The sequence below is a fragment of the Neolamprologus multifasciatus genome, chromosome 11, assembly GCF_963576455.1.
Source record: "Neolamprologus multifasciatus chromosome 11, fNeoMul1.2, whole genome shotgun sequence".
NCBI classification, from domain to species: Eukaryota; Metazoa; Chordata; class Actinopteri; order Cichliformes; family Cichlidae; genus Neolamprologus; species Neolamprologus multifasciatus.
In genome coordinates this window covers 14,779,419-14,806,552 of record NC_140449.1, presented here as the reverse complement: position 1 = coordinate 14,806,552, position 27,134 = coordinate 14,779,419, and the positions used below count along the sequence as shown (strand labels likewise).

Sequence of the window (27,134 nt, the reverse complement as noted above, 5' to 3'; positions counted from 1 at the left end):
TCTAAGCAGGAGTTTGTCTTGTATCACGGAGGACCTCTGCTGGAACAAGAAGACACTGAAGCTCGGTGGGGAGTAATGCTTTATTTTAAGATGACCGTATGCGCGTTTAAAATCAACTACCATTTTTGCCCTCACAGGCCGACTCCACAAAGAGCAGCTCGACATGAAACAGGAGGGAAAGTAATAGTAGAACTAGTTAATGTAGCTGAAGCAGTTTCAGTGTCATAACGTTTTGTTCACCGTCCTGCTATAAATGTGATTTAAAATGATTTAAAGGGTCAAATGTTACCTTCCCCAAGCTGTTATCACTTCTGGAGACCTTTAGCTCAATATCAGGTTATAAACTTAATATATCGAAGACTCAGATTTTAACTTTTAATTATAAGTCAAATCAGGAAATTAAGTCCAAAGCTAACTTGAATTGGGATTTGGAGCAAATTAAGTATCTTGGAGTAAGTATCCCTAAAGATCTCTCAAAAATATATCATGCAAATTTTAAACCTTTGTGCTATAAAATAAATGAAGATATTAAAAGATGGAACTTAATACCAATTTTAAATTTCGAGTCGCGTAGACCTATTGATACGGTCAAAATGAACGTCTTGCCTAGGAGGATTTATTTCCAAACACTCCCAGTGGAAATAACTGATAAACAATTTCAGGAGTGGGACAAAATAATTTCCAGGTTCATATGACAGGGGAAAAGATCATGAATCAAGTACCAAACTATCCAGCTGGCTAAAGATAAAGGGGGGTTGGGGTTCCCATTTTTGAAAGATTATTATGTTTCAGCTCAACTGAGGACCCTAGTGTGTTCCATCTTGCTTCCTTTACCAAGCAAGATGGAAAGAAATAGAAATAACTGCCTCAAGAGATTTTCCAATTCGGGCAAGCTTAGGGGATGTGACACTTATTAAAAAACAAATTAATCAAGGAAACCAATGGATTAACTTGTCTTTAAAACTTTGGTTACAATTTCTTAACAAGAATGATTGGAATGAAGAGACCAGGATTTTAAGATGGTGCTCTTATGATCTAGATTTTTTACCCAATAAGATAGATGCAAGATATAAAAACTGGGTAGGACAAGGCTTAACGGCATACTGTGTATGTTTATGTTTTATGTTAAGGGAACTCATAGGGACTTCCAATCAGTAAAAGATCAATACCAGTTAAGCAATACGGATTTTGTTTTAGGGTTCTTCAAATCCGGCATCATCTACATAACTTTATACCCAAGAGAACAAATCTTTTCTTTCTTCCTGTTCTGAATATATTTGTTAAGGCATACCATGTGGATCCTGGTCTCAAAGTGATTTCTAGACTGTACAAGGGTTTACAAGAGGTTAAGAATACAATCTACATTAAATAAAAATGGAAAAGGAAAACAAATATGGCCATCTCAAACAATATTTGGTATCAGCAATGTGCTTTTCAGTGGAGAATCTCTAGTTCTAATATATGGAGATGTTTTGGCTGGAAGAGTCTTTGTAGGTTTTTTATTACACCTGCACAAAGTAAACATTCTAATTACTCCAGCTGCTGGAGAAACTGTGGGACCCAAGGAACAAAACATTTCCACTTGTTTTGGTCTTGTCCATTGATCAACACTTTTTGAATTTCGATTCACTCTGAGTTACAGACTATTCTTAGTATGCAACTTCCCTTTAATTGGGATGAACTCTTGTTTGGATATTTATACTCAGTAAATGTGGATAAAGTGACCAAGCTGTTATATGGCATTTTGAGTCTGGCTGCCCGAAAGACTATCACTAAGAAATGACTAAGTGTAAAAATTCCATCACTAAATGACTGGCACGAGACTGTCTATGGGTTGTTTAAAATGTAAAAAATTACCTTCTCTCACAGATTTCAGTATGACACATTTGTTGAGATTTGGGACAAATGGAAACATTACATTTTGTTTGAACCTCTGTAATCCTGTATGTCATATTTTTGAACTGCTATATATATATATATATATATATATATATATATATATGTGTGTGTGTGTGTGTGTGTGTGTGTGTGTGTGTGTGTGTGTGTGTGTGTGTGTGTGTTAACTAGATGGTACACCTGTTTGTTTACTTTTGTTTTCTTGTGTTTTTATAGGTTGTGTCTTACTTTATGTTCTTTATTTAAAAAAATGTATATTTTTGTTTGTGGTAAATTCTAAATTTACCACAAACCTGCCCTTTAAAATGATTTAAAGGGCAGGTTTTTATTAGGATCTATTTTGAACTGAAGCATATAGGATCTTGTGAACAACACTGTTGTGACCTTACAGAGACCTGCCATTGCAATAGTTACTATCAATAAATCATTAAATCTACAAGTCTAAGGGGTAATATTCAGTATTTTCAGAACAGTAACTACCATTAGCATAGTTTATCAATGTATATGGAAGCCACAGACAACCGAGACTAAACAAACTAAGCACAAAACAAAGGAATTTGTGTTTGGTCAAAAGTGTTCAATAAGGTTGAGGTCAGGACTGCAGGTGGGCCATTCCCTACTCTTTACTCCAAAATTCTGGAAGTACTCTCTGATAAACCCCAATCTGTGGGGGTAAGCGTTGTCATCCTGGAGGACAGAGTTTGTTCACAGACTGTGGAGTTATGGGACTGACACTGATTGTAGAATCTCATCTCGCTGCATTGAGATCATCTCCAGTGATGATAAGCCTTGTTTTTTTTAGTGAGGGAGATGCTGCTCCACATCATCACGCTGCCCCACCAAAAGCTGTTACTCTATCAGTGCAGCAATCAGCGTAGCGTTCTCCGGATCTTCTCCATACTACCCGATTATCCAACCGCTGTAAACAGAATTAGGACTCATCACTGAACATAACATTCCTCCACAAGCTCAAGTTTCACAAGGTCCACCACAAATGGACCTAAAAGAGAAGGACAGTCATGGCAGGTCTCTTGGCAGGCCTATGAGCCTGGAGATTGACTGTGTGCAGTCTGTTCCAGATCGTCTGGTCCGCCTGTCTCTGACATCCCCTGTTAAATGGAACGTGGCCTTCAGTCTCAAGATGGTACCAAGGCTCACTCCAGAAAATGCTGAAACTTGGTTTTATGAAACACTGGCTTGAAGTTGACCCATGGTGTAAACCATATCAAACGTAATATGCTCAGAACCAACACTTATCAGAACAAACACCACCTGATACTGTGGCAAAATCCATACTCACAGGTGTTGCTAATCAGATGCTAATCACCTGATTGTTGTCAACAGCAGAATAAGCTGTTTAGCAATGACAGAGAAGATTTGTCAAGTTTTTAACAGGCACAACCCACAAATTCATTGTACTTACAAATGTGGCACCATTTAAGGAAATAAACACTGTTTCCCAACAGTGTAGAACTGATTGCTAAAAAGCATTGTTACAACAGAGAAATCATTAACCAAACACACATCTCCTTCCTTTGTTGCTACGTTTATTTGTTCTGATCATCATTAGCTGTCTGATTCTGATGTTTGGGATAACACTGGAGTCTTTCGCCATTATGATAATTTTCTTCTGTTTGCTACTAATGCAAGGAGACAGAAAAGATAAGGCCTGGGAAACTCAATGCAAAATCTGATTCAAAACTGTGATGCTTCTGACATTATGTGTTGTAAATACATTTACACAAATATCTGCAATGATTTCTTTAAAGGGGGGCAATTGTGCTCATCTCCACTGACATATTTTTATTCCCAGCCTCTACTAGAGTAGCTTTGCATGATTCACAGTTCAAAATAATCCTTGTTTATTTTAACTGGACCATGATGCAGTCTCCTCACTGTCTGCTAAAAGTTCCTTTGAGGACAACTGCTTTCTTCTGATAGTTGCCTCTTGCCAACAAAAATCTTGAAAAGCAGCTGCTCACGACAAGAACTGCGCACCTGAGATGACCACAGTAAGGATATCTACTCTTACTGACCAGAGTAGAAAAAAAATCCCCTCAATCACCAAACTCTGTCTCACAGTCTGCTCTGCTTTAAAACAAGTGGCTAGGTTTGAGTGAAAGCTAATCACGAATAAAAGTTTCAACACCAATTACATTTTAACCCTTAGCTGCTCCCACGTTGGTCTCTGTTCTGTTCACGGACGTGGGAAACGTCTTCCCTTCCTCTTGTAATGTACGCTAGAGGCCATTGGAGGTCAGCAGAGTCTCGACGAAATCATTTAAAGGGCTCTACACCGAGGCTGAGCGTTTTAACTTTACAATGTTCACACCACTGAGTTACATTTAAACCCAGGAACCTTTTCGGCTCTGGTTATTTAATGACATTTCTGCCTCTGAAAACCTGCGCCTACTCAGCCATTAAAGTGAAAATGGAAAAAGAAAGAAATCATCAAATGATATTTATCCTGAAAGTTCGTTTTCCCTACTTTTGATATATTTTTTGTAAAATATGAATAATCTTTAAAGATTTCTTTAAAAAATGCCGCAACTTTACGATCACTTCGTTTGTGTCTTCAGCGTATCTGCGCTTAAACACTAATCTAATCTAACGTCATCGTCCTTGGAAGCTTTCACACTGTCATACTTACCGATAAGGAGGGCTGTTAGTCCCTTCCAGTGTTTCTCAAATTTGACAAGGCCTACACTTAATTTTTCAAACTTGCCAGTGAAAAAAAGCAAGGCTAATAAGAGGAAACAGTGAAATGCCTCATATAATTTCATCCACAAAATTAGATAGGGGAGACCGGGGATAGTTGTAACGTCGGTCAGTTGTAACACTTCCAATTTCTCCAGTCAGGGCTAAGTTTCAAATGATGTGATTCATCCTGTACATACCCAATTCAGTTCTTCTATCACATGTGAAAAATTAGCACATTTTGGCAAACACAGACAATTTAAGAAGAAAAAAAGTAATTTGTATGCCAAAAAGCAAGTTTATTTCCATTTTTAATAGCATTATCTGCTTTGCAGTTAAACTCATCAAACCTAAATTATGTTATTTGTATGTCTATGGGGATATATTCTGTGTAGGTCTTTAGTGCTAATGTTTTAGCCGTTGGCTGTAATGTTAGCTAGTTCATGGCTATAGGAGTCTGGGTCAGTTGTAACAGCAACAGTCTGGGTTAGTTGTAACAATAATGCAAATGTTACAACTTACCACACTATTACTTTAAGTTATATTAAACAAGTTGGGGTAATGACATCAGCAGAGAGGTTCACTGGTCACCTTTGTATATGCGGTTAATGCCATTGGCAACACAATTCCTCCGATGTTTGTGTTCCCACGCATACGTTATGCAGACCACTTTGTCAGAGATGGGCCAGTAGGAAGTATTGGTAGTGGAAATAAATCAGGATGGGTGCAAGAAACAGACTTCTTCATCTCTCTGAAGCACTTTGCAAACCACACCAAGGTAAGCCATGAAAAAAAGTAATACAGCTTCATTGTTATGTTCAAAGGTTGGTGCAAGAGTTGTAGGTTACAATGCCCACTGAGCCAATGAGGCCAAACTCAAGGAAGACCAACCACAATTAATGAAATTTTCAGTTGTTGAAAATTCCATAATTTGTCTTTTTTTAGGGGTTGAAATATGTTCAAAAGCTAGATTTCTGCATTCTGTCACACACACACACACACACACACACACACACACACACACACACACACACACACACACACACACACACACACACACACAGCTACATAACTAGCTCTAAGTGCATTCAGGTGTTGAATAAAAAGATTACATTTTAAGATTTTGTCAGTACCCGTATTTCATTGCGTTACATTTCACCCCAGGATATGTTACAACTAACCCAGACTATGGGGTTAATTGTAACATTTCACTCTCTGTGTTTGAGACCATACCATGCAATGAGTAATTGGGCTGCAGAGAAAATAGCTGTACTATTTAATAGCAGAGACATGTAAATACTTTGCGTTACATTTTTAATCCACTACCTTAAAAGAGATCCAAGCTACAGACAGAAATGTCAAAAATGTTACGACTCGAGTTTTTGCCATTCACAATAAAATAAATCAGATTTCTCACGTGCACGCATTTTACTCACTGCTAAATCAAAAACATTCCAAACTTTCCCACACTGTTATTTCCCCCTTTCACTCTGTCCTCTAGCATGCACGCTTTGTAGTACGTCTGTGACATAAAATTGTTTGGGAAGCCCTGCACTGAGCCACCATGTGGGCGTGTTTCTTTTCGGCCCAACAGTCTCCGCTCTTGTGTGGAGTCCAGAGCGAAAAACGCACTTCTTCTGGTGCGGCCGGAGAGCGCAAAAGTTAGCTGCTCTCAGACCCTGAAGCGCACACCATCTCTGGCTCACGCAGCTCCTCGAATTTAACTTTACTGCGCGGGGGAGGGAAAAAAAATTTGTTTATTAACATCTCCCGGTGAATGTTCCAGCCATGGACGCATTTCGAGTTATTACGATATATCTGGGCCTCCTCCTTGTTTTCCTTGGGAATATACCGTGTTTCCAGTCTGCTGCTATCATCTCTCCCTCTGCGCCGAGGAGGAACAGGGGTGCCAGGATCCCTCACCAGGATGGACAGAGCTCTTCCAAATTCCTAAAAGACATCTTCGCGTCCTCTCATCCTGTCGCGGGACACCACAAAGAAGATCTAAAGGACGCTATTGTTCCGCATGAGTACATGCTCTCCATATACAGGACATACTCTGCTGCAGAGAAACTCGGACTAAACGCCAGCTTTTTCCGCTCTTCTAAATCTGCCAACACCATAACAAGTTTTGTGGACAGAGGAACAGGTTGGTTTCTTTCAGCTGCTGTCTCCATCAGCTCAGTCTTGCATAATTTTGTGGCACAGTCCCCCCCTCCCACTCCCCCACCCACCTTCAGACGGGTTTAATATTCTCCTTGTAGAGGTTGTTAAAATGTTGCTAAGAAATGACAGTAACGCATAACGAGTGAAGAACAAGCTGCTTTTACGCACACTTTAAAGCACCGTACAGGCGGACTTTTACGCACACAGAATCCAGTGAGATTCTTAAAAAATGTGCTGAACAAAAGCAAAGATTTGAAAGCTGCAGGTTTATTCATTGCTCCTGAACACTGCGCTGATTTTCGTGGTTATTTATTTATTTATTTTTGGATGTGTTTTCCCCACGGTTGACTGAAACATATAACTTTTCTTTCGAGTATTATATTACACTTAAATTAACCTCTGGGTACCACGACAGTAAAACACTAATTGAGGCGCTCTCTAGATGAAAGTTGTAAATCACTGTCAATGCAGGCTGTAGCAAAAGTTATCCCCGCTCCCAACCTCCACGTGAACACAGAGAACTTTTGCCCCCCCTCCCAACTGAAAACACTTGCTGTGAGTTTCGTGTTCGGTTCTTTTACCCAAGAATCCTTAAATAATTATCCGAGTTTCAAACGCAAGCACCCCCAGTCCCACATATATTAAAGCGTGGAATCTGTTGCCTTCATGGTGCCCAGTTTGACCAACTTGTTCTGACAAAGAGGAGCTGGGAGGGCCGGGGGGAAGAAGCGGGTCGGTGTGAGAAGCAGGTGTTTGGCTCAGTTAACGTGTGTAACCAAGTGATTTGACCGGCCCGCGAGAACAAACACAATCTGATAAACACTAACACATCCAACACACACAAGGGGACATACGCCGAGTTAATCTTTGAGGGAGAAATAAAAGCTATCTTTGTTTGCGTCCCCTCCTGTCTGAAACACTCCGAGCCTCGGCTCCAGGACGCAGACTGCGCGCTGCAAAAAATGTCCATCCTGAGCTGTTCCGTGCAGACCGGTAGAAGCATATCAGCCCCAATGATGCGCAATTGTAATGATTTAACTAATAATCAAATGTTTTTCTTCGCTTGTCAAGAAAATTGATTTTTAAATAGATGTTTCAAGTTCATAGAAAGCAACCAAAAATGCGCAATGAAAATAAAAGCGGTTCTCTCACGCTGGTTTTCTTTTTAAGACAGAAAAAAGAGAGACTTTGTTGGGGTGATTGTAAATTTAATTTGCCCGTCCGTGCAGCCATTTCTTGCAGTGTGAGCTGGTTTGATAGGAAAAACGCCTCACTCTCTCCTGTGATTTTGATGTGATGTGTCACTGGCTGTGACCCCGAGCTGGACCCTCTGAGAGCTGCTTGGCATCGAACGGCTGACTGGAGTATTTGAACTCGGTGATCTAATTGAGTGTTCATGTCATAACATATCAAACACTGTCTATTCTCCCATAATGACCCAACTCGGCCACAATGGGCACATCACCAAAAAAATGACGAGAGAGGAAAAAATCGAAAGGGAAGTTTCGTCGCTATGAAGTGGTTTGTATTCTTTTTTTTTTTTTTTTTTGCCACCGCCACTTTAATTACGGAAAATTATTTTTCTTTCCGTTCTTTCAGCTCAAGTACCTTCGGTTACTTCTGGGATTCCTCCCAGCATCCCTAAAGTGTTGCACTGAATTAACCTGCACAATGAACCTCAGCTGGGACATTTCCCTATTTGAATCGCCTCCATCAGGAAACACGGGGGAAGGCTTTTTGACGCGGAAAGTAGTAACTTTTGCGCATGACTCATGCGTGCAGAGATAGCTTGTTTTAAGGACCTGTAGCTTCTTTTGCTTTCACACTTTTTAATTTTTTTTAGGTAGATGAAATTTGCTTATTAACCAGGCGGTGTTTCCTGGAGGTCAGAAAAGGCAAGATCAGAAAAGAATAACCCGATTCTGAAAATTACTTTTGGCACTTGGGGTAACTCATTAAAGCGCAGATGGTGCAGCCTGGCCCCTCTCTCTCTCGTTCTCTTTTTCTATCCCCCCTCTCTCTCTCCCCCTCTCTCTCTCTAAACAGGCATAGATGACAAAAACATGTTTTGCATTTGCTCAGATACAACCAACAAGGTCACAAAAAAGTGCACAGGATGCAGGCTTTAACCACGCAATAAAATCTACCGCACTCTCACCCAATTATCCGCCGTCAAGCGTGTTACGCATAATGGAAAAAATTGGCTTTGTGTATAATACTCAAATGAAGAAAAGTTTGTAACTTTCTTTTTTAACTGTCAACAAAAATAACAAAATAATTCCTGCAGTCAGTCACTGACAGTCCCCTTTGCGTTTTAAGGGGGATGTTGTCGTTGGCAGGGATGAGATTAAATATAAGAGGGAAAGTACTTTAATGAGGAATATGGGAATTGAGAACTGTTAATTATTTGGTGAACTTGTATTCGATTTGTTTGAGGTCTTATAAAAAAAAGTAATGCAAACCAGACGTGCAAAGTGACTGAAAGGAGCACAAGGTTTCAATCTGCTTTTACTGTCTGACTCGGCTGAGATCACAGGGGAAACTGACAACCGCATTTAAATATCTCTATGGAGTAACTTTTACAAATCAGATCACGAGGGCTTTTCGATCTAGCCAAGTCACTTTAATAATATGAATGAATGAATAATAATAAAAAGAATCACGATAAAACACTGATTTGACTAAAAAAAAGTGCGCAGTAAATCACGGTGCAATGACAAACAGTTGAAACATGTTGAGATATTTGTATAATAAAACTTTAACATTTCATATACTAAATCTAAATTCATTTTTTCGTCTTGTTTTAAAATTACTTTTTTTGTGCTTTACTGAAACTGTTGAAGCTCCTTTGGGGAAAAATTCGAAAACAGTAAAAAGCACCGGGGAGGGCGAAAAGATTCGCCATAGATGCAGTTTTTCCCCCCTTTCAACACACACACACACACACACACACACACACACACACACACACACACACACACACACACACACACACACACACACACACACACAATTAAATAAAATGTTTCCATTAAATGAGAAATTGAATACGTGCTAACACCTTCTCATGCAGCCTGTCTCGGTGTTAAATTCCAGTCTCATTGCTTCGCCTTGATGAAATATTTGTTGACCTCCTGGGTCTCCAGTGGGGAATAATGCATTAATTGTGTATTGTTCAGCTGAGTGTACAGTATGTCGCTTGGTCCGTTAGTGTCTGGCAGCACTGAGGACCCTTCGCATCACAAAGCCCCTTGTTTTTGTTTTTTTTGGGGGGTTTTCTTACAAACAAGACTCAGCAATAAATCTCTCTCCCCCTCCTCCAAAAAAAGAAAAAAAAGAAGAGAAAACTAAATACATTTTTTCTGGTGCTCTGGCTGCTTCTCAGACTTTTAGGGAAGGAATAGTTTCAGGCTTCTTCTGCTCAGCCAGAGAAGTGGAAATTAATGATCGGTCTGTCAGCATGTTGAACGAAAGCGTGGGTATTTTTGCGAAAATACACTGGCTTTGATTAAAAGTGGCACGGAATGCAAATATTGGCAGGTTGTTCTGGAGTTTTGTTCGAAAAAAAAAATATTTCTAAAAAGTGTTCACGTCGTTCCCGTGATTTTCGGAGAAATGTGATATCAAGTGTATAAAAAAGACAGAGTTTATAATTCATCTCAAAATACGTGCACGTTTTGCAGGAAATTAAATTAAGAAACCGCAAATTTTATATAAGGAAGCTTTCAAATAAACTCTGTGAGCTTAACCTTCATCCCGCCTTTAGCCTTAGAAAAGTTTTAAAAAGGCGTCATTTCGAGAAAAAACATTAGTTTTAAGTTCCATATAATGGTATGAGTTGTTTTCTTTTTTCAATTCCCCTCCAGACTGGGGACTTGTCAGCTGCAGTTTGTTTCAGTCAGGTCCAGGGTGGACATTTGAACAACAAGAAAGAGAGAGAAGGCCTCTGTGGGAGAATGTGAGCCCCCCACCCCCGACCCCCTCCTTCCTCTCACCCCTCCCGTCCTCCCTCTGAACACTGTACACCCTAAGTGAATCTGACTGCAATTATTTTCTCCTTTTATCCCCGCAGACGATCTTTTGCACTCTCCTCTGCGAAGACAAAAGTATCTGTTTGATGTCTCAACCCTTTCAGAAAAAGAGGAGCTGGTCGGGGCGGAATTAAGGATATTTAGGAGAGCGCCCGGGGATTTGCAGACTTCCCTGCAGAAGACGGGCCTCTACGACATTCAGCTCTACCCCTGCCGCTCAGACAAGCTGCTGGACTCCAGGTCCCTGGACCTGCTGGATTCCACGAAAGCCGGCTGGGAAGTGCTGGACGTGTGGGAAGTGTTTAAAGCGCGCCAGCATCATTATCACCACCCCCATCGCTCTCGTCACTATCAGCAGGAGAACCAGCTTTGCCTCCAGCTAAGGGTCACACTGGGCAAATCGGACACCGAGGTCGACCTGAGGCAGCTGGGGCTGGACAGGAGCGGCCGGTCCCAGCAGGAGAAGGCCATCTTGGTGGCCTACACCCGCTCCAAGAAGAGGGAGAACCTGTTCAACGAGATGAAGGAGCAGATCAAGTCGCGGAGGTCGGTCAGTGAGAAGGAAGTGAAGGTGGCAAAGGAGGAGGAGGTATCTCCGCTGACTGGGGCCAAAGGAGAAGGGCCCAGGCGGCGGAGGAGGACGGCGCTGGGCAACCGGCACGGGAAGCGGCACGGGAAGAAATCCAAATCCAGGTGCAGCAAAAAGGCCCTGCACGTGAATTTCAAAGAGCTGGGCTGGGACGACTGGATCATTGCGCCCCTGGATTACGAGGCTTATCACTGCGAGGGGGTGTGCGACTTCCCCCTGAGGTCGCACCTGGAGCCGACCAACCACGCCATCATACAGACGCTCATGAACTCCATGGACCCCAACAGCACCCCGCCCAGCTGCTGCGTGCCCACCAAACTCAGCCCTATCAGCATCCTGTACATAGACTCGGGCAATAACGTGGTGTACAAACAGTACGAGGATATGGTGGTGGAGCAGTGTGGGTGCAGGTAGCGGCCATTATTGTGAAAAAACAAAACAAAACAAAAAACAACAATAACAGAAGATTGTTAAAGATACTCTCAGTGGGTTCAAGGCTGAAGGTAGAAAGTCCTCATGGGTCTCAAAGCGTTTTGACGCATGATGCGCCTTGTTTTTAATTCAAAAGGGATGCGCGCACACACACACACACGCACACACACATGCGCGCACACACACACACACACACACACACACGAGGCCATATCTTTTATTTATTCAGACTCAGTCGCATTAAATTCCACTCTCTGCCTTAAAGTGTTAAGCACAATATTTCCCAACTTGGCGTCAAGTATCATAAAATAGATTTTTCTTGTTGTTTTTTTCCCAAAAAGTGCGATGTGTCCACATGGCACGAGGAGATGGGCGTTCTGATTGAGATGGGGGGAACTGTTAAGTCCGACTGCGCACCTGTGCGTGCCGAGGACAGCGGACTTTGCCTTTAAGCAGCGCTTTGTTGTAGCGTGTGATCCTGGCAGCCTGGCCGGACTCTTTTGGGTATGTGCATCCAGGCCTCAAATGTAACTGTCCAGCTGGAGTCATTACAGGCCCGAGCAAGTGCCCGTTTTCAAAAAAAAAAAAAATTCAAAAAAAGGGGGTGAATGTCTAATCTACCAAACACAAACACAGACTGGTCTGAGGAGAGGTGATAAGACGGTGGTCGTGATGGTGGTGGTGGTGGTGGCAATGCCTTCAAAGAGATTTCTTGTTTTTCCTACTGGAGACCAGCTTAAAGGCGCTGGGAGAGGGCGCATTTACGGACAGAAAGGACACAAAATCAGACTTAATGCGTGAATGAAAGAAAGAAAGAAAGAAAGAAAGAACACATAACTGAGGCGTAATTTCAAGCTCAAAAGTCGGCATCTTTACAAAATGCACTTCCACAACTGACTGCGCCAAGGACGTGTGGTCAGCTGAATTCGTCTTCTCTGATGACGAAAAAACAAAATATTAAAAAAAGACAAGAAAAAGAAAAAGGACTCGCAAACGAGACGTTATTTAAATGCACATTAGCTTTGAATGCACTGCTGTTCGTTTTCTTTTTGTTTGTTTGAGTTGTAAATACTTGTACAGTCCCCCGCCCCAAAAGAACTCTACAAAGTGCAACGAATGAAGAAATGAGAAAACGGCATTTCTTTGTAAATGTACAAAAATGCACTCAAATCGGTATAATTTCTATTCTATAATTATTTTATTATTTGTGATGTACAGAGTTTTCATGATAATCATATATTTCTTACGTGGATAAGAGTAATTTAAGGTGTATTGATATTTTGCAGAGGGTGGAAAATACCATTATTAATGTCTACCTCATAATTGCATATAGGAGGTGCATTCAGTTAGAGTGTAAAGAGCTTTTACAATGATATATAAGATCATTTATTTACATATATTACTGGCTAATATTCCACACCATTACTGTACAAATAAAATTCAAAAGAAAGCCCACCAGTCTGGCCTTCTGATGATTGATGCCAACTATTCTTTTAAGAAAAATTCTTTTGCATTAATTTGATGTGTTTTTAAGTCCAGTAAGAACTTTGCAGGGGATTAGTTTCTGGGGAAGCTATGGGAAGGCAATAAGATGTCTTTTTAATCTGTTGATACACTAAATTGCTTGCATTACTGATTCTTAACCCCTTGCATTTTCCACCCTTTATTTTCATTCATTTTCCCACTCTCGCAATATTCCTTTATCTTAATAAAATCCTTCCTCTCATTACCTGAAGAAAAAAAAAAAAGAGTCACCTGATACTACTTCATTAGAGTCTCTCTGAGTAGTTTTACTTTTATTCCCTGAATGAGATGTACAAAGTGCATCCGGTCCACATATACGTTTCCTGGCAGGTCAGATCTGGTCTTAGTGAACACGTTCTCATCACAGACCACAAATGTAAGTGTGCACTGACTGGATGTGTCAGGATTGCCCCACATGGTGACCATCCACAGCGAGGGGAATCCACTGACTTCACTGTCGCTGATATGACACTGAATGCAGCTGTTTCTCAATGAATTAGTCCTGCCTGGGTCAATTTTACTTAATACTTTAATGTTTTCCAATCTGTGGATGAAAACAGGAAAAACAAAGAAAATAAAAGAAGGAAAATAAAAAAAGTTTGAAAGAAGGGATTGCTTCCATATAGTGCTATCGACCTTGGCCTGGAAACAATTAGGAAATTGCTTTGAAATGTTATATGTTGTCCAGGCTCTTGTACAGTATCATGTCACTCCCCACATGTTTGCTACACGGAAACAGAGGATGCTAAGTGCACTCTTTAGCAAATGACTGACACAACAAGCATTCCCCTGGGTATAACCAAATGTCCCCCACCCCAAACAGGCCACATGTCTGGAGAACCATCAACGGGGCGCTACTGTGGGACTCTTTTCCGCACCAGAGATGAAGACTTTGCAGCTGATTCTGGATTAGAGAAACTGTAAAGTTGCTCAATCAAGTTGAAATTTCTAAGCTATTGCGTATTAACTCGTGCAGTAAACCTTTGCTGTTTGATTTATATTTATTTGACAAGTCCCTCGGTCTGGTGGGCACTGGCCTGGAGGTGAGACGGGATTTTAAGGGAACAGTTAAATGGCGATGAAAGGGAAAGGAATGCTTTGTTTACCCTGCTTCAATCCCTCACTCTTAAGTTGAACGTTCCTATAAAGTTCTCCATCACAACTGCGTTATTGTCCCTCCATCCGCACCGAGCACAGAGAGAGAGAGAGAGAGAGAGCACAAAACCAGAGTTGTGTTTATTTGAAACTCGGTCCTAATACATTAGTCTAAGCAAACCAAAACTGGCAAAGAGAGGGGTCCTTTTCATCAGAAATGTGGAGAATGTATAACACAAATAGTCTTGACACCCCACATCTGTGCATGGAGGCTCCTCTTGAGAGAACTGTAAGGCTGCCCAAGTGAAGATCTACAAGGTGCTGTACTCAGTGAAAGCCCGGGAGCGTCTCCAAGAGTTTAGAAAATGTCTCGGCTCTTCTGGAGACATAAATGCTCCTCATACTTAACAGCTCTCTTATCAGTGATGCCCTCAGCAGCGACAGGAAAGGCATAAATCACACTGATCGTCCAGACAGCAGGGAACCTCTAAGCGAGTACAGAAATGTATTAAACTGGCATTAAGAAGCATTAGAAAATCCTCTGTGAAGGCTTAGATGCTGTGCTTTGACTTGCTCACTGGAGACATGAAAACACAGATGAGGATTTGGCCCAGGTCTGACTTTTAAACTGCTACTGATACACTCCAGTAAGAACACAGTCAATTTATTTAACAGTTTTCTTTCCTCACATATCATTTATTTATTTGACCTCAATTTCTGGTTTCCCAGATAGTGTCGTCCCTTCAATAATAAAGCCAGACATTTCTTTCCAAGGCAGTGCAAGGTGGTGCTTCTCTGGGTTCAAACAGACGCAGAATAAATTGACTCTCACAGACTTACCCCACATTATTCAGCGAGTGTGAGTCTCTAGACGTATCTGTGTATCTGTGAGCGCGTCTGAGTGGACAGAAGGGCAACGGCACACACAGATGGGCAGATGAGTGGTGCAGGAGAGGAGCAGATGCCTGAAGTGACCCCTACTGCTGCCTTTCATTGAACCACTGGCTCAAACACAAAGGCAGGGGCTGGCCCCTAAACATTAAATACACTTGCCTCTGCCTTAATGCCAGAGGTCACTTTTTTTTGTCTTTGCAGTGAGTCATAAAAAAGTAAAAATGTATTTGTAAGGTTTCCTTCTTCTTCTTTCTTTCTCTTTTTCTTTTTCTTTTTTCTTTTTTGCAAAAAGACAACCCAAACTGCTCAGGTTAGCAGACATTGTCTGAGCAGAGAAATTTAATAAAGTCTGGACAAACACCCCCAAACCCTAAACAGCTATGATGTAACAAAAGAGACTGGGCTGCTCTCTTCTAACAGGGCATCTGCCTTGTGTTCCTCCAAGGTACAAAAGAAAGCTATCCCTCCCTCCTGCCAGGCCATACGGTAACAGGAAGACAGCAGACACCTCCGCTTCACCACAGATAACCTGCTAATTGCATTAAACACACTCCCAACTGGGCTTTTGAAATGTGAGGATGAAGGAAGTGTATCTTATTGCAGTTGCAGACGAATGCCACTTAAATGTTTCAAGCAATAGAGCACTGTTTTCCCGAGCATGAAAGTTTGCATAGTAGCGTCACATTAAAACACATTTAGAACCTGCAAGAAACAGCAAAAGCTCAGGCTGATGGATCTGCGTTGAATACCTGTCCAGAGAAGCCAGTTTGTGTTCTGTTTATTTTCTAAAGGAATGTCTGAGGGTGCCCTTTCACCCCTCCTCATCCATTCACTGCCCCTGGTCTATGTTACAGATGGTGACCCAGGTCTTCGCCATCCTTGATTAACAAGCACACCTTTTAGGTTCTCCTGCGGATCTCTGCATAAAGGCAGCTTGTCTTCTTGTGTGCTCAGAGTCCATCTTTTTGTTTTTACGAGAGCGCATGTGTGAGTGTCTGAATGAGCTCAAGTGAAAAGTAAATTTACTCAGTTCGCAGTGACAATGCTTATGTTTGGGAGCACAGCAAGGACGTATCCTCGCTGCCAGTTTACATCCGTGCAGCGGCTCGAGAGCAGAGGGAAGGTCACTGACCAGCGGGCGCCTGACTCATAGCTTTCACTGGCCTACATGCTTGGGCCACTCGAGTATGTGTTAGGTCTAAAGTTTATGTTTTGTGCTCGCAACCTTTAAGAAAAAATCAAGAACTAATCAGCAAAGTGATCCCAGATTATGCTGGAAAAACCATTTATGGCTTAGAAAAGAATCTGATGTGCCAGCTGTGCCATTCTTTCTGTCCTGATTGACACCGACTCAGTGTCGATTAACTTTTTCACTGCTCTACATAGGTTTAAAAATGATTTTTAAAATGGGTGGTATCGAAAAAGGTGTTGGTTCTGCATTGTAAAACAAGACATGGAGGCAAACAAACATGGGTCAGGGGCAATGAGGCAGCAAGACATGGATCTGACTTTGGAGGGAGGGGGTGCAGCAGGAGGACTTGATGGACAACTCCACAGCTCGGCAGAGGCAGAGCTTTCACTTAAAAATGGTGCCTGGCCTATCTCAAAAGGTCAGAGCCCAGAACGCTAACACACTACATTAATCATGAGAGGCTGCGGCTTACCTGTCTAACGTTTCAACCGTGTGGTACAGTTAACCTCAATTACGCTTGATTACGAGGTGTGGAAGATGCAAGGCCCGAGCCAGGTCTTGCATAAGATCAGGCATCAATAATGCACTTTTATATTAGCTGTGGGAATGGACAGTGAGGCTTCGTAGGGGAGAAGCATCCAGGGGGTCAGTGAACAGGTTAAAAATGGAACATTGCAACATAGTTTTCTCTGGGCCTCAAGCAAACATCTACACGCAGAGGCCTCAAGCCAGGATAAAGCATAAGCATATGCAGAGACATATGCATGTGAGACACAAACACATACACCAAAGCGCTGTGTGGTTTACCAAAGAGAGCTAAGGGCTTCATGCTGTCCCAGCCCCCTTCTTGGTAATTGCCCCATTATGTGTTGGTGGTAGATGGAGCCATTACAGATGTTTTATGACGGGGGCCATTTTCATTTTGTCTTCCCAGTGAGGGACAGATTTATGGTGCAAGACAGTCTTCCATTCAGGGGTAAGAAAAAAAAAATAAAACCCTCACAAGTGCGTTTCTTAATATGAAAACACATACACTGGCTTGAGTTTATATGTGTAAATTCACTGCATTATCTTTATGTTAGCCTAACCTGTTCTGCCCCGACCCAGCGCAGCGCAGTGCTCAGGGTCTGTGAATGAAGTTGCTGGCAGGAGCTTAAGAGATGAATAAATGTTTGATGGCCTTGTGTAACAGGGCGCACTTCATGGCTGGTCGTCAATCTGTTGCTCAAGTTAGAAGAGCGGGAGGGAGATTTGCTGGGGGAAGACCTCCTCGAAGAGTCCCTGGTCTGTGGGGAAACAACAGGCCTCGAGTAAAACCGACTCTGACACTTTCTCACCAAATGTTATCCTACCAAAAAAGAAACCCTCATAAAGGGCAAAGTAAACAGCAGTTAGCTTTTCAGAATTAATCTCTTTTAGCTTCCAGTGAAGTGTTTGAAGTGCTGAAGACTCTTTGGCTGCGTGGTTTCTTTCCAGAGGCTGTTTTGGTGTGGTTCCCCAGAGTTCCCGTTTGGAAATCAAATCTTTTAGCTCAGTAGCTTTTTAATGCCAAGAAAAATATTGGTCGTAAATTGGTGCCTGAATTGGCAGCCTAATTACAGGGCCGTGGATTGAAAATTTACTCTGCAACTCATGGCTGCAATTATTAAGGTTAACAATAGGGACAGTGGGGTAGAGATTGCATAGCTTCAAAAAAACTCGGCTTATTTTACGACCCGCTTAACCGACGCAGGGATATGTTCTGAAATAGGAGCAGGTCCTGCTCTTTCTTAGAAACCATCTCCTCTTCGTGCACAAACTGCCGAGAGTTGTCAGGTACAAGTCTTTTAACAAACAAAGTCACCAGAGGAACACTCATTATTAATCATTTACTAGGGTAGCACAAAGAGAGACTGGAGAGACTAGATAGCCCTGAGGACCCAGGGGTTTGTGACTGAAACGCAGCCTCATCGTGTTGCACACACACCGGCCACTGTGACACTTCCGACACCTCGCTCCTATCAGCCCTACCTGCCCACTGATGATTGATTTTTCTCCCTGCGAGATAGATAGTTAGAAACAAAGCCCTTTGCTGAAAATTGCACCGCCGTGGCCTAAAAAACAGCAAGCTTCCAAAAATGCAGCTGTTTCGACTACATACGGAAATCCCACCTGGCTCGAAAATGTGGGACGTGGACGCGGAGCTGAGTGAATGATGTATGGCTGACCACGTCCGACGTTAGTTTCTGTCAGTTCTCTCAAATACTGCTTTTTATTCACTGCAACATAAATTCTCCTTTTCTGGCATGAGGAATGGAGTGAGGTTTGTTTGACCAGATGTAACTTTATCAGCGACTCTCTCTCTATCTCTCTCTCTTTTCCCCCGCTATTCTTGTGTCTCTCACATCTCTTAGCTCAGGCACAAAAAAAGGGAGCTCTCACACAATATTTCTGTTTGCCGTAGTCTGACCTCTTTGTGAACTGCGGTAAAGTGAAAGGCACTTTCAGCCGGGGGGAATCGGATGGCAGTAACCATATGCCTTTCAACTGATACAAAGGTGGGAAAGGGGGAGGCCAGGGGTGTGTGTGTGTGTGTTGGGTGGTGTAGTGGTGGCGGTGGTGGGGGGAGTTGCATGCTAGGGTGAAAAGGAAAGTGCTGTGCTGCATCTTTTTGTGTTGGTAAAGTGGTGGCGGTTTAAGGTCGGAAGGTTTGGGGTGGGGGGATATTGGGTGGGTGTGGCGCTGAACTCGAGGCAGTGTCCGGCTGACTGGCTGCTGGGGGGGGCCTCTTATGGATGAGTGCAATGAGTAAACAGCATTCCTTTCTCTGTCTGACCCTCTCTGTCCCTATATGTCTGTCCTTCACATAACGCACCCTACCAGAAAAAGGCTTCCAATACAGAATAGAGCAGCAACTCCTGCTACTTGAGACCTGTTAGAGTTCAATGCAAGAAGCCCCTCAAAAAGCCCAACAATCGGACAATCTGCAATGATGAAACTCTAGGAGCAGGTGGAAGGACGTGCACCCTATTAATATTTAGCACTATCAACCTTTAACTTGTAAGACCATTAAACACGTGATTTAAGAAGTCAATATCTCATGGAAAAAAATGCTCCATTAAACAATGACTACTTATCGTCATTCAAAAACTGCTGTCTAGTTGGCTACTGCAAATGTTAGCTGCATGTCCAATTTCTCATCAGCCACCCCTGTACCGCCCAAGTTGTTTCTTAGTGGTGGCACACAGAAGTGCAGTTGCTAGTGCTGAAAGTCCTGGGTTTGATTTCACTGGTTGGGGTCTTTCTGTGTGGAATATGCATGTTCTCCTGATGTCTGGATAGCCCAGCTTGCTACAGTCCAAAGATTAGCACATTAGGTTAATTGGAGGTTTTAAATTGGCTTTAGGTGTGAATGGTTGTCTGTTTCATTGTGTCATCCCCATGACAGACTGGCGACCTGTCCAGGCTGTCCTGCCTTTTGTCCTGTGACAGCTGGGATAGGTTCCCACACAACTGTAAGTAAAAGCACTATCAGCTATTATAAAAATGACTCACTTCGAGCTTGTTGCTATGACCTATTATGCTATTCGTATTTATATACCGTATATTGTAGTGCTGTTCTATTTCACAGTAATAATCGCTGTTATTCTCTCACTATGACGTATGAGTCTAATTGCTCTCTACAGGTCTATCAAGACTGCATCTGTACTTTGGTCTCCTTCACATGAACTCATTCTTTTTTTTAAATTCGGTCTAATGTGACTGAAATATAAAGCAGTCATGTTAAGTTGCACCAATACTGTTTAAGAACGCAGATCATCAGCACGATAGAGGAAAAAGTCAAAATAACAGTTACGTTTATAACAGTTTGAACTTCCTCACAGGTCAAAGGTCAGGAATGACTGTGGAATGGCAGTGCTGGAGTTGTTTGGGATTCGTTCATGTATTTATTTATGTGACTCAAGGCTACTAACACAATAACTTGGAGCCCAACCAAAACACACCATAAGAACAGAACAACTTGCTCCTTAGTTCAGGACACAAATATTTAATATGGAGGCTTGATTTAAGGTTGAAGATAAATTGGAGTTCGTTGTGAGGCTAAGAGGCTAAGAAGTTTAGATCAGTGTATGACACTGTAAGTGATGGGAGCACAACTGTATTTGTGTGTGTGTGTGTGTGTGTGTATGTGCGGGTCCATTTTATGTCCCCCCCCCTTCCCTTTACACTTAAGTAGTTAGTTGTTCTAGAATGTGGTTTTTTTTTTCATATTTTCATAGTTTCAAGCTCTTTCAGATGAATTTACAACTAATAGATTTGCAGCTATCTGTATCCTCCCTTTGGCTTTGTATCCAGCAACTGCTAAAATCTGTGTGGGTTCCATCTGAACTCACCTTAAAAAAAAGTGTAGATGATGATAAGATGAAAGAAACACTCATTTATATGTATGAGTAAAAGAATGTTGGTGTTCATCTAATGCTGAGTATCCTCATTTTCATACATAATACATACATCATACATAATTCCTACTAACCTGTACTCATCTATAACAAATAAATAAATAAATGATATAACATATTTAAAATCTCCATTTGGTTTCATTACATTCAGCTGTATTGTATGTGTCCCCATGCCTTTCCCATTTGGTCAGCCTAACTCAGAGGCATAAACCTATTTAAATCTAGATGACATAATGAAATTTGGATGCGAACATTTTGCGATATAAAAAAAATAAGCCTAAATGCTTTATCGAGTTAAAATCGTGACCAGTACGCTGCCGATATGCATGCACACATCTTAGAATGATTTGTTGTCTTCTTATCGTTCTACAGTCGGTAATCTCTGTTTATGCTTACAGTAGATATGGGGAGCCAACATGTTTAGTAGGAAAGGCGAACAGACAGGAAGAAGGTTTGTTACAGAAGCAACATTAATCTATTCCTCTCGGCGCTCTTTGAAGAGCAGCGGCAGCTATGACAGGCTAAACGTTTCCAGAGATGTCACATTTCCACAAAATCTAGAAAGGCTCTTGCGAGCACTCATCCTTTCATGTTTGATTGTGTGTTGGAGATCCTATGATAAACAGACGAGGGTGGTGGTTGGGGGTGCTGGGTGGAGGGAGTTTCGGGAGAGGGGCTGCGGATGGGAACTTGCTCTGCTGCCTGGTCTGCTTTGCCACCGGATCCAGATGCTTTTGCAAATTACCTCTTTGTCTACTTCAGAGGGGTTCGGAATGAAAGTCTGAATTAAGATCTGGGGTCTTGCTTCAAACTTCTAGGATTGCAGGGTTATTGCACTGAATCTGATTAATCAGAGGCAAACTGTTCCATCCAAACCTGTCACTTGTGCACTTATTGGCCCAAAAAATGCACATTCACCCTCAGACAGACATAGAACAGATGCTACAAGCATGCAGAGTAGCTCATCACAGTGGGATTGTAGCACAACTGGATAACGCAGGTACATTTAACGCCATGTGTCCTCTGGAAGTTAGAGACACTTGCTGTGAGCAATTGGAAAAAACTTTAAATACCATAAATAATGCTTAGTCAACACACTGACTTTAACTATCTACACACACGCATTCTCTTCCGGTCTGTTTCCATCTCACTTCTCCTCATTCCTGTGAGGCTTTGTGTCCCTGTTTGTCAGTCCCGTCCCGCCGTCTTCTCCAGTGCTGCTGAAGTGTTTTGTGTCTCAACACTCTGTTACACAGTCATAAAATTCTTGTGGAGAAAACAGAGCGCTTCCAGCTGAACCCCAGAGAAAGGGCAGTAAAGAGACTAAACTGAGGCAAAGAAGCAAAACGGAAAGGGAGGAACAAAGTTCTCATAAAAATAAAATAATAAAAATACCAGAACGGGAGAAACGTCTTTTCATCATTTTCAAAACGAAGTCTCTTAACAAGCTTGTGCATTAATGAGTACATTCTCATGATGGAGTGCCATTCATTTGTCTGTGAACCTATTTAAATTGCACCAGTGCTTCCTTACAGGCTCATGAATAAAAATAAAAATAATACAGACTTTGTTTTTTTGTTTGCAAGACCAAAAATATCTGTGCTCGTTGAATGACACTTTCACCTCACAGGGACATGAGACTGCCTGTCATTACATATAGCACAAATACCATTGCGGCATGCACAGACAGACAGTGCACAGATGCAAAGCATTTGTGCTCATAATCCTGCACCTCTGGGGAAGTTGGTGGCAGTCTTCTCATGGTCTCTGGATGGTGCGGTCACAGATCTCCTGGTGAGTTTGGTATGAGCTATTAGGAAAGGAAGGAGGAGGAAGAGGAGGAGGTAGTGGCAAAGGATGAGGAGGTGGAGAAGGAGAGCATTCCTGATTTCCAGCCAGGCTGATCGGCAAAAGCCTGCTCCTCATCTGTCCCACAGAGGCAATGCTCTCTGGAGCCTGCAGGGTGTCCTGTGCCTGGCACATCTTGTTAGCATGAGGAGGAAGGGATGAGCGAGGGTGAAACTGAGAAAATGAGACTGGGAAAGCAGGGTTAGCTTGTTCTCAAGCTTGCTGCTGGTTTGCTTTAGCTTAAATTGGGGATAGGTTGCATAAATGCATAATTTGAATACATATAACATCACAAGCAAAGCCACAGGAGAGCCATTCATTCTTCTTTCACTGCCAAGCCATTTGGCGCATGAAAGGACCTTCTACAGGGGGAAAACAGCTCATAATTCATGGCACGTTTAATCCGTAATGTACAGTGCTTCCTTTCGCTGGGTGGGACAGGGGATGGATCAGGAAGCAGATTCTTAGCAACGTCAGTTCAGCTTCTTCAGCATAATCAGTCAAATTGGCTGCAACTCTTACCCTTATTTTCCAATTTATTATAAGATCATGTTAACTTTAGTTTTTTTTTTTATGGGGTCTCAATGAGATCCATGTTTTAATAATAATAATAATAATAATAATAATAATAATAATAATAATAATAATAATAATAATAATAATAATAATAATAATAATAATAATAATGTTTGCTTTTCGTTCTGATTTCATTAAACCCAGAGTGTAGATAAGTACTGAACCTTAAACTGAGCATGTGATTGCGATACTTTATAATACATTTTAATGCACATAATGTGCATTGTGGTAGACGGTTTAGTAAGTTATTTACAGACCAAAAATTTTTTTTATCAGTTTCCTCTCAGTGATATTAAAATATAAATCTCCACTAATATAAAATAAAGAAACACATTTGTTTGGGCTCTTCAAGGGTTTGTGCTACATAAAAACACAAAACACCCGCCACCGATCACAAGTAAACCAGACTGTATAGAAAGATCAACACAGCCTAGTCCAAGCTTTACTTTCATCTCCAGTTTATTTTGGAAGCAGAAGTGATCGTCTGTGGATGTAAGAGGCAAAGTTAATGCTAATGCTAGCCAGCTTGGTTAGCAAGTGGCAGCCAATAGAGTGCATGGGTGCACTGCACAGCCACCCTATAGTCCAGATATATCAGACCAGATGTGGATAGACAGATAGATAAGCATGATTTCTGAAGCATGATGTCAGTTTTGATTTTTGAAGTGCTAAAACAATATTTTTGTATGGTTTATTAAATTGTACATTGAGAACCCAAACAGTACAATAGCATTCAAGGAAATCAGTCAGGAAACATCTGTCTGTATGACTACAGTAGACTTACTATTATAGATTGGATTGCAGAAGGTTTTTTTTTCTGCTTTGCACATTTGTGAACACATTGAGGAATTATCTATAGTTGTACATGTTTTTTTTAATGTACATTATTATTTTTCTTACACCTGCTTATTCCTGTTTAGGGTCAGTAAAATTGGATTCAAACTGCAATGCATAATGTAATGGTTTGTCCTTGTCTGAAGACACGATTCAACTGATAGCTTTAACATACAGCCAGCCATGACTCTCTGGCTTCGGTTCCTGGAGTCAAACTGAATATGAATGCATCCGTGCACAGTAAACCTTTCTGTTGTGTATTTCATCTGGCTGCAACATTCTGCTAAAGGATTTTGAAGCTTCCCTTTTCTCTGAAAAAAAAAAGGAAAAGAAAAAAATGCACTTCCCTCAGACTTCAAACCTCATCCAAAAAGTGTCCAGATGGCTGAAAAAGATGGCGAGAAAACACTGAATGAAAGAGCAGAAAAGGCATTGCATCTATTAGTTTGTGTCAATAAATGCATGAATTTACAGACATGTCAATTTTATAAGCCTCTGGCTGGAGTGCCAACGCTATCCACTAACAGCTAGTTGGCCAAATAAAATGGCTCAACTATTTATGATTGACTGTGCTCACAAGAACAACAGTTAAAGTCTGGCATACTGTGTTTGCCTACCTAAAGGAATTTTTTATTGTGTGTGTGTGTGCATTTAATACTATTCTGACCATCTGCTGGGAAAAGGATCGTTCACAGTCAGTGTTTTATACATATGTGATACAGATGCGCAGGTTTCCACGCATAATTCCAATTTCACTTCTCCTCAAAAAGAAACAACTTGTCATTAAAGAACCTGATCTTTTCCTGCACAGAAAAAATCATGAGGTATTTGAAATTGATAACACCCCCACTCCACCCACACCCCTCACCCCCTTTCAGAAATATGCGACTGCTGTTTGCTGAATTATTAGCTCTACATACTACTGTGTGTACTTTACTTGGCTTGGAAAACATGTGGATAGAAGTTGTTGCAACCACCACCACCACCATACTGTGCTCTTCACCAATCACATCCCAGGCCTTGCAGTGTCATTTGAGGTGGGAGCCCTTCTAAGAGGGTTCGAAGTGAGGGTGTGTGGGTGAGTGGTAGTGGAGGTGGTGGTGGGGCGGAGGGAGGGGTTGCGTGGGTGGGAGTTAGTTCTTAGCCAGACACTAGGCTGAATAAATAAACCCGGAAACATTAAAAGCCCTTTTCCCCTTCACCTTTGAACTTGTGCATTAGATTATGTAAACATACATCACGACATTTGGACAGAGCTTGCTCTGACGCAGCGCTACACACTCCGACCGCTCTTCCTCCTCTGCAACAGCAGAGTCTACCCACAGGCTTGTCTGCGTGGAGTGCAAAGAATCAGAAATAAAAGCAGCACTGACTGTTATATGTTTTTTATTTAGTGAAATGAAATATGAAGAGCCTGCCAATGCACACTGGATTACTAGCGCTCAACAAAGCTACGTCTGTTTGCAGTTCCATACTTTCAGCTGTGTCTATTTGACCTAAAAAGGGCTTTTCCTCGCTGTACTGTCCTTCCACAAAACCATCAAAGACTATACAAAACAAAAGCATAATTCTTACTAACATTATTTACTAATTGTTCAACCACAGTGTTACCTGGACATTCTGAAGTACACATTATTGCATGTGCAGCAAAATAAATAAACAAATAAAAATCCATGTTAGAAGCAATTAATGAACCCCACCCATTTGCAATTTAAACCTTTTTGTTTACCAGAGGCAGCCAATCAAAAGAAAGTTAGGTTAAACGAAGGAGGAAGGGAGCTCTATTTTGAATGAACTGAGGAGCTGCACCAAGGCCCCCCACTATAGGATGTGTATATATGTGTGTGTGTATATATAACTGTGAATCATGCAAAGCTGTGGAAAGTTGCGTGATATGCCTCCTTTAGATTTAAATGATGGTTGACTGCTTCAGTCAAAGCCGTTTTTAATGGTGCAAAACAAGGCATACAATTTTTTAAATAACCAAACATGGAAATATAATTTTGATAGAAAAACCTCACTATTATAATTATGGTTACCCTCACAATCCAGGGTACAATACAAGCGAGTTTTTTTGTTTAATAAAAAAATATTGTAAAGCAGTATCAGTAGAAATTGAATCCCAGGGGTCACAAAATCTGTCCTGAGTCAGAGCATGTTTTTTGACTTTTTGCAGCACACACTCCAAATACGTAATGCGTGCTCATGTGAGGATGAGGTGTTCAATTCAGTTTGACATTATCTTTTTGAGGTTCATTTGGTGCCGGTTCAGGCTGGTGACAGAGCACCAGCCATTTCAAAGAGTGCTATGTTTAAGGCAAAGGAGGATGAAGTTACTGCTGCGTACTTCTGAAGAGCAACCTGGGTGGGCAGAAAGAAGAAGGCGTTTGCAAATAGGGAGTCAACACACACTTATGCTGGTTTAAAAAAAAAAAGATGAGGTGGGGACCAGAGCTGAAATGCAGATCTGAGGTAAGAATGCAAGTGTTTCATCTTTACAACGGAAAATTAACTTGTGGGGGATCAGGTTTGTGTCCCCAAATAGAAAATGAGTCCCTGTAGGGTCTCGTTAGTTGAAACGAAGGCATCAGAAAGAGTCATTAGCCTACTTCCCTTACCAATGCCAATGCAAGGTTAAGGAAAAAAATGTCATTTGTTTGCACTCATCAAATAATGTTCCTTTCATGCTTTCATAGGTATGTTTCTTTGTTTAAGCCTCTTGTAGTGTGTCAGCATGTTAGTGTGCATATGACCTGCATTATACTGCTTTACTTTGGTTACAGAGTCCTCAGAGTCTTTTTTTTTCATTCAGGAGCTGGAGCCCTGAGGCAGACAGCAGGGGTTCCATACTTAGTTTCCTGTAAAAAATACCTCAGCACTCCACATCCTAATTAATGTGAAGGGCATGCCCAAGATCCCTA

The 27,134-nt window shown here is 41.6% G+C and overlaps 1 protein-coding gene across 1 annotated transcript; it reads left to right on the top strand.

Moving 5' to 3' along the window:
* Positions 1–4,467: 4,467 nt before the first annotated feature.
* gdf6a (growth differentiation factor 6a) lies at positions 4,468–18,598 on the top strand. Its single transcript, XM_085176784.1, has 2 exons — positions 4,468–6,742; positions 10,832–18,598. Exons 1-2 carry the CDS (start codon positions 6,382–6,384, stop codon positions 11,791–11,793), a joined length of 1,323 nt encoding a protein of 440 aa, XP_085032910.1. The 5' UTR covers positions 4,468–6,381; the 3' UTR covers positions 11,794–18,598.
* Positions 18,599–27,134: the final 8,536 nt, after the last annotated feature.